The sequence below is a fragment of the Limulus polyphemus genome, unplaced genomic scaffold, assembly GCF_000517525.1.
Source record: "Limulus polyphemus unplaced genomic scaffold, Limulus_polyphemus-2.1.2 Scaffold6112, whole genome shotgun sequence".
Classification (NCBI taxonomy): Eukaryota; Metazoa; Arthropoda; class Merostomata; order Xiphosura; family Limulidae; genus Limulus; species Limulus polyphemus.
Window position 1 is genome coordinate 10,325 of NW_013671722.1, and position 9,336 is coordinate 19,660.

The following is a 9,336-nucleotide window of genomic DNA, read 5'->3' on the forward strand; positions in this document are numbered from 1 at the left end:
AATTCTTGAACTATAGTAACAATAAAAGAAATTACAATTGAACTATACTAACAATAAAAGAAATTAATTGAATTATCATAACAATAAAAGAAATTCTTGAACTATCCTAACAATAAAAGAAATTCTTGAACTATCCTAACAATAAAAGAAATTCATGAACTATCCTAACAATAAAAGAAATTCTTGAACTATCCTAACAATAAAAGAAATTCATGAGCTATTCTAACAATAAAAGAAATTCACGAAATATCCTAACAATAACCAAATTCTTGAACTATCCTAACAATAAAACCAACTTGGATGAACTATTCTAAAAATAAAACAAATTTGGATGAACTTAGCATTAATATACGAGATTTTTTATTTATTCAATAATCTGGTATATTACAAATTTCTCTATATTCGTGTTCTCCAACTAAACTTTTCTGTTTAATTGATGGCGATATAGCTGTTCAGAAACAAATATATAGATTACAGTGTATGGTATAAGATTTTATTTTAATCACGAAAAACGTAGAAACAAAATCTTTAGTATGCAAAATGATTTTATTTATTAAAATACTGTTTTTAACCCTTTTAAGAGTAGAACAACGAAACATTAAAAATCTTTACATGCTTGTCTATACACTACTCTGCCTTCACTTTATATTTAAGTTATTTAGTATCGACCAAAAAGTCAGCGTTTAAGCTTATCATTATTACACGAACAGTACAAACTAAAATCTGTGACACTCATTTGTACGTTTTTAGAATGTTTGCTCAATTCTGGAATGCTTTTCGAAATACTTTAAGTAAAATGTTTTATTTAACACCAGATTTTGACAGACTGTTGCAGAAACACGTATCGTTTCTGAAATATCCCAGAATAGCTATAGCAAGGGAGCCAAGTGACATTACAACTCTCTTTCTCTACTTATTTGTCGATGACATGCTAAAATCAAGGTCGATGAACGTTAAACTTCAACATCTTTCTTCTCCGAAGTGAAGATCGTTATTGCTGGCATACTATGTCAGATCAGTCGACTTGGTTCCATGACATTAGTTCGGACACTTAAGTCTCATATCAGTCGACTTGGTTTCATGACATTAGGTCGGACACTTAAGTCTCATATCAGTCGACTTGGTTTCATGACATTAGGTCAGAGGCCTAGATCTCAGATCAGTCGACATGATTTCATGACATTAGGTCGGATACTTAAGTCTCAGATCATTCGACTTGGTTTCATGACAGTAGGTCAGACGCCTAGGTCTCAGATCAGTCGACTTGGTTTCATGACAGTAGGTCGGACACCTATGTCTCAGATCAATCGACTTGGTTTCATGACATTAGGTCGGACACCTAGGTCTCAGATCAATCGACTTGGTTTCATGACATTAGGTCGGACACCTAGGTCTCAGATCATTCGACTTGGCTTCATGACATTAGGTCGAACACTTTGGTCTCTGATCAATCAACTTGGTTTTTAAAGTTACAGATTGCCCCTATAATGGGACGATAAAATTAAAATTCTAGCACTCTATATTTAGCCCCAATACGTGTGTCTGTGGAATCAGTATACATCAGATCAGACATTCTAAACCTACCAGAATTGGAAGACTGATGTGAAATTTATGTCATGTTTTGTCATGTTTGTACACACAACTTAAACGTTGTAAGTAAATTGTTTCGGGATTAAATTAACAATAAACATTTTATAATAAGAAAGAGTAAACAAATGTTTTGGGTGATGAAGACAATGACAGAGCGTGACTTAGTGAAAAATATAGTATAATAAGAAAGAGTAAACAAATGTTTTGGAGACAATGACAGGGCGTGACTTAGTGAAAAACATAGTATAATAAGAAACAGTAAACAAATGTTTTGTATGACGAAGACAATGACAGGGCGTGACTTACTGACTAGCGTACAAAACTGTAGATCCGAGGGTCCATTTAGTTCTAGTTCCGTGCCACGAGAAAACAATCTGGGGTCGAGAGTGCGTTATAAAATTGAAATTCAAATCTCCCTATTCGATCAGAGTAACCCAAGTGTTGGCGGTGGGTAGTGTTGACTAGCTGTCTTCCTTATAGTCTATAAGTTTAAGATTAGCTTTGCACGAATATTCCCAGACTAAATTAAGGATTAATTACAATCCGTATAGTGAAAATTATGAGGATGAGGGGTTCCGTCTGAACAGGCTTTCTCTATTAGATTACATTGTCAATTTCGTGTAGAAAGTAGTATAATTTGTCAGATGACTTTTTTTTTTGCCCAACAAGTTGCTGTTAGGTTTATATGTGTTTCTTTCTTAGGCCTTTGAATTTGCACACACGAGAAGAATGCATTCATAAACTGAACGTTAGTGTCTACACCACATGAACCAACGAGTTGAAATGTTATATATTGAAATATTTTACATTTTTGGAATTGCTGAGGAACGAGCATGCACAAACACAGATAATACAAAGTATTTAATAAAACTCAAGCTTCTCTCATGTCACCCAGTACTTTATAGAAAATACGGAGTATTTCGTGTAATACGGACTTCTCTTATGTCACCCAGCACATTATAGAAATACGGACTTCCCCTTATGTCACCCAGAATATTATAGAAAATACGTAGTATTTCGTGTAATTCGGACTTCCCTTATGTCACCCAGTACTTTATAGAAATACGGACTTCCCTTATGTCACCCAGTACTATTATAGAAATACGGACTTCCCTTATGTCACCCAGAACATTATAGAAAATACGGAGTATTTTGTGTAATACGGACTTCTCTCATGTCACCCAGTACTTTATGGAAAATACGGACTTCCCTTATGTCACCCAGCACATTATAGAAATACGGAGTATTTCGTGTAATACGGACTTATGTCACCCAGCACATTATAGAAATAAGAAGTATTTCGTGTAAAACACACTTATTTAACCCAGCACATTATAGAAAATACGCAGTATTTCGTGTAATACAGACTTATGTCACCCAATACTTTATAGAAAATACGGAGTATTTCGTGTAATACAGACTTATGTAACCCAGAATTAAAGGGTAATAAACGTTACCACGAGATTCTCTCAAGTACTTCAGTAATTTATGAAAAATACGAAGTATCTCGTCACATACCAAATTATCGTCACTCACACCTAGACTGAGGCGCCCATAGAACAGAAAAATCAAAAGTGTCAATAAAGTTTCCAGAAACAGATCTTGTCAAAGAATCGAAAGTTTGCTGAAAGACAAACCGAATGAAACCCTATCAACAGACAGCAGCGTTTTTGAGTACACAGTGTCATTCTTTCTATTTATTTGTTGTATATCCATCTGTCTCAACGCTGGATCTTTTCTTTCAGATTTATTTCCAGGGACTTTATTTTTTTCGCCCTTACAGATAGACTTCCAGAAGTATCAAACCTCCTTCGTTACTTTTTTTTTCTATATCATCAATACGAAAGTAAAAACAACAGCAGCTTTACAAACCAATAGATTTTTAGCTCATTTTCATTAATAGAAACCATGAAACACTGAGTGGGTTGGTGATGTTCACTTGATCATCGATTAAACCCGAGGTCACTAGATAATCTCGTCGTGTACACTCAGTAGAAGCTTCCGGGGTTGTCTGAATTATACGATTCTCTTCCAAAAGGTATAGGCGGGACTGACAGATTGTTCAAACTCATTACATAAAAAAAACACACACATATATATAGACTGTTTAGATTTGAAGAACGTTTTTAGATGTACAGTTAATGGGATGGCTAATCGACTATAACATTATTATAATTGTGTTACCACAACAATTGTAGTTAAGAATTATTCACGATATAAGAACCCGAAAATACGAAAACAATAAGCCTGAACTAAGAACAAACAATGACAAAGTAACTAGTTAGTTCTATACAACAAGAAAGACGGAGCTCACGCTTGCGCCGTATTTTCAAAATGTACGGTAACATCTAATATCCCATCCAAAAAATATCCAAATTCGATCGGAAATCTGGAGCAAGTAATCCGAAACCCGATATCCAACCAAAACTACTATTCGTCCATACCTGGTTACTACAGAAATAACTAAGATTAGTTTGTCAGCAAAACTGGGAAATAAAATCTGAAACGTGTTCTTAAACTTCCTACTACGTTTAAACATATAATGAGATGTTGACTCATGCATGGTAATATTCGAGGACAACCGTTTTATAATCACATTGGACATGTAGTATAAAAGAGTGTCATTTTTACCACTTTATAACTTGAGTTTTAAACTATATAACAAATGTTTATTACCGTAGTTTTAAACTACTTAAAAAATATTTATTACCGTAGTTTTAAACTACTTAAAAAATATTTATTATCGCAGTTTTAAACGGTAATAAATAATTTTTAAGTAGTTTAAAACTACGATAATAAATATTGTTTACGTTGTTTAAAACTGCGATAATAAATATTTTTAAGTAGTTTAAAACTACGATAATAAATATTTTTTAAGTAGTAGTTTTAAACTACATAAACACATTTAATACCGTAGTATTAAACTACATAGAAATATTTAATACCGTAATTTTAAACTACATAGAAACATTTATTATCCTAATTTTAAACTACATAAACACATTTAATACCGTAGTATTAAAATACATAGAAATATTTAATACCGTAGTTTTAAACTACATAGAAACTTTTATTACCCTAATTTTAAACTACATAGAAACATTTAATACCGTAGTTTTAAACTACATAAACACATTTGATACGGTAGTTTTAAACTACATTATCACATTTAATACCGTAATTTTAAACTACATAAACACATTTGATACGGTAGTTTTAAACTACATTATCACATTTAATACCGTAATTTTAAACTACATAAACACATTTGATACCGTAGTTTTAAACTACATAAACGCATTTGATACCGTAGTTTTAAACAACGTAAAAAAACATTTATTATATTATATTTTATATTAGTTTTGCGGGAGGTTAGAGTTAAGCATAAGTTTATAAAATCGAGTTGGTAGGAACAAACAAACAAGCAAAAATAATAAATAAATGAGCATCAACATGACATTGATAAAGTTTAGCTTTGACTAGTGTGAGATAATAATTCATTGCTCAAATTTACTATTCATATGGTACTTTTAAAATCGTCTCCATTTCAAGCCTCCCCAGTGGCACAGCGGTATGTCTGCAGACATACCCGTGGTGGGCAGAGTACAGATAGCCCATTGTTTAGCTTTGTGCTTAATTTCAAACAAACAAACTCCATTTCAACATGTTATGATGTTATGTTTCTATGTAACATTAACTGACGCATATTGAGTATATTTTACCATTAAAATTAATTGTTTGTGAGTTTGTTGTTGAGCACAAACCTATAGAATCAGCTATCCGTGCTCTGCTCACTGCGGGTATCGAAACTCAATTTTAGCTATATAAACCCTCAAATCACCGTGGGGGAGGGCCTAAAATCAATTAATTAAGTCCGACTATTATAGTAAAGTACTTTTATCGATATACTGTTAGTTCATATATATCTAACTCAAACATAATATAAATATACTGTTAGTTCATATATATCTAACTCAAACATAATATAAATATACTGTTAGTTCATATATATCTAACTCAAACATAATATAAATATTATATGAAGACAATTTAGCTTTATAATGAGTTAAATAGGTTTTCAGTATTAGCGAATAAAGCATCAAAATATTTTTAATACAATTAGCAACTCGCTACTTTGCTTGAATGGATCGTACTTAATCTAACGTTCTTAGAATGTAGTTTCTACGAATGTAATTATTACCTCTGCAGGTGGTTTACCAGCGTGAACTTTGCTTGAATGGATCGTACTTAATCTAACGTTCTTAGAATGTAGTTTATACGAATGTAATTATTACTTCTGCAGGTGGTTTACCAGCGTGCTACTTTGCTTGAATGGATCGTACTTAATCTAACGTTCTTAGAATGTAGTTTCTACGAATGTAATTATTACCTCTGCAGGTGGTTTACCAGCGTGAACTTTGCTTGAATGGATCGTACTTAATCTAACGTTCTTAGAATGTAGTTTCTACGAATGTAATTATTACCTCTGCAGGTGGTTTACCAGCGTGGGCTTCGCAAATAAGCTGAACAGGAGTTCCTGCTGTTGTCAGTAGAGAACTGCCTTGGACGATTTGAGGAGGCTCAGGTGGCACTGAAAATATATTTATATTCATGCTCGGCTTGTTTTACAAGAAACGGTCTATTGTAGCCATCTTCTTCCGAAATTAAAACGATGTCATAGTCATAATCTAATCTCATAAAAGTATAAAAAAAGTTATATACACAAAATATATTTATATGGATGACAGAAACAAAAGAAATGTATAAAATAATATTTTATTCCCAAGATTTCTGTTACACAAGTAACATATTCGTCTTGCGTATAATGAAAATTAATTGACCGTGTTTAAAACTTATTTTGTTCATTAATAGTTGTTCATTAATCAAAATGAATTTTCTATTCTATCCTGCTTTGAATCAAGTGATTTTCTTTACCGATTTTTTTCAAAAGTTATCAAACAAATCAGTAACTGATCTCTCAAAGATCAGTGCTGTATGATCACTTTGGTGTTGAAAAGGCTAGTAAAGACTTAAATTAGACCAGAAATTACTAGGGCACGTGGCACTGGTTGTTTGGAAGTTGAAACTTCGGTAATGTAAAGTATGAAATGTTAAATTGATAATTAATTACCTTGAGTCAATCAAATAAAGGTTTGTAAGTTATAACTAAGGAAAACGTAATCAAAGTTTCGCAGAATAGTTGACTTCATCAAGATTGGCGGCAACTTTATTAAGGTCTGTACTAAACTCAAACGTATGTGTCTTCAAGCAAGTCATGGGTTCGAAACCTGTCACCGAATATGCTTGCCCTTTCAGCCGTGAGGGCGTTATAATGTGACGGTTAATCCCGCTTTCCACTGGTAAAGAGTAGGCTAAAGGTAGGCGGTGGGTGATGTTGATTAGTTGCCTTCCACTAGCCTATCACTTCTAAATTTAGAACGGCTAGCGAAAATAGCCCTCGAGTAGTTTTGTGTGATACTGAACAAACAAGCGTTACCAATTCCTAAGGTTTGTTTATATATATATTAAGATATTACTACAAAAAATAATTATGTAAGTAAACGATCTCTAAAGATCAGTTAAAAGTTTACTATTATTTGTTGTTGTTTTAACAGCATTAGGATTATTTGAAGTTTCTATGCGGAAAGGTAAAAGTAATTCGATAAGTGAAATTTGTATCCAGTCACTCAAGAAATAGAATTATAAAAATAAAAACGGAAGGGGAGTTAATACTGAAAAAAAAATCCTTTTATTTTCTACTGATCTACAATTGATCACATACAAACTCAGTCACCAAATTTTACGAAGAGAAAGATCTACGAAGAACAAGAAGAGAAAGTAAACTTAATTAATATCAAAAGCTAAACTACAGAGAGTTCGTAGGTTTTTTTTATATCCAGTAAGTATGCTTAGAGGTTGAAACGTATCCTAAAACATCTGTGTTTTCCACGGTTTAAAAAAAACACAAAAAAACACTTGATTCCCGCTTGACGACACGCAGGAAGAGTTAGCACGAGAAGAGACTTTATAAAACACATTACAGGTGTTCTATTTGCTTCTATAAATTTAAATCGAACTCGCAAAGCTACATATATTAGATAGTTGTACGTAATATTATGGAAAGCATATAAATTATGTTTTTCTAAAACGATAATTTAAAATTTTTATGCTGTTTCGGGCTGTAAATGTGTTGAAGATTGTCCTGCAGACCACCCTGGGACAAACGATTTAGCGGGATAGATAAGAATACCACAGCTCGAGATAAAATGGCGGATGATTAGTATTACCATATATAGATAGTGACAGCTATTTTGTGCATTCTAATATTAATATCGAGATATCACGTTAAGCACACGAAAGGTTTTTCTAAACGCTAGTTATCATTATACATTTTTGGTAGTGTGAACGTCAAGAATTAACTCCATCAATATATCCACAAAAAGTCGTTAATGCTCAAAACACGCTTGCACAAAAAAAAATACCATGGATACTTTTTTATTCAACAAGAGCTAATTACCAACCAAAGACAAGTGTGTTGTGTGTTAAAAGCATTTCATTGTAATACACCATCCGTACAGATAGTTGAGAAAAAAAAAACCCGTGCGTAGCTAATAAACATCGTTAAAATAATCCCTGGAAATTTCGTAAACGACCAGTGGGCCCAACACCAAAGAAACGTGAAACAAAAATGGGACGCAAGGTCTATTCAGAGGTCAAGGGCATGTGAACCTAAGTGTTTTAATAGGTTTTTTGGCCCAGTATCAATTTTTTAAGTTTCGTGCAATGGAAGAATGTCACTTATACTGTATCACACAGACTGGTGTTCTGGGAATAAAACAGAGTGACCTCTTCTTGGCTATGACAAAAACAATATTGTTATCTTCACGTCACTGCTGTAGTTATGCTACTATCTTCCAATATCGGTCTTGTTTTACCCATGTATACAGCTACTTTCTTCCAATATCGGTCTTGTTTTACCCATACATACAGCTACTTTCTTCCAATATCGGTCTTGTTTTACCCATACATACAGCTACTTTCTTCCAATATCGGTCTTGTTTTACCCATGTATACAGCTACTTATTCGTTCGGGTTAAGAATTGAACGTGTAGTCCTGTAATTTTAAAGTGTATGTCATGTTATTATATTAACGTTTAGTGGCAAATTGATAAATTAGCGATTTTTTATTCTTACGTGAAAATTAATTACTTTTTTAATTTCAGTTTTTCCCTAAAATAAAATATAATTTCAATCAAATCGCTGCTATGGAAACACCAAAAGTCGCATGGGTAGCAGCTTGTATACATTTATGAATGTTAATGTATGCAGCTACGTTCTTCCAATATCGGTCTTGTTTTACCCATACATACAGCTACTTTCTTCCAATATCGGTCTTGTTTTACCCATACATACATGGGGTAAAACAAGACCGATATTGGAAGAAAGTAGCTGTATGTATGGGTAAAACAAGACCGATATTGGAAGAAAGTAGCTGTATACATGGGTAAAACAAGACCGATATTGGAAGATAGTAGCTGTATACATGGGTAAAACAAGCCCATATTGGAAGAAAGTAGCTATATACATGGGTAAAACAAGACTGATGTTGGAAGAAAGTAGCTGTATACATGGGTAAAACAAGACCGATATTGGAAGAAAGTAGATGTATACATGGGTAAAACAAGACCGATATTGGAAGATAGCAGATGTATACATGGGTAAAACAAGACCGATATTGGAAGATAG

At 33.0% G+C, this 9,336-nt stretch overlaps 1 protein-coding gene across 1 annotated transcript in view; it reads right to left on the minus strand.

Annotated features, from left to right (window-relative positions):
• LOC106473367 (irregular chiasm C-roughest protein-like) overlaps window positions 1–9,336 on the minus strand; it is a gene marked incomplete at its 3' end in the record, with an annotated part of 20,134 nt that overhangs the window by 4,810 nt on the left and 5,988 nt on the right. The window contains exon 3 of the mRNA XM_022401812.1: window positions 6,075–6,181. Within this exon, the coding sequence (XP_022257520.1) occupies window positions 6,075–6,181 (107 nt within the window). The remainder of the gene's footprint in view (window positions 1–6,074; window positions 6,182–9,336) is intronic.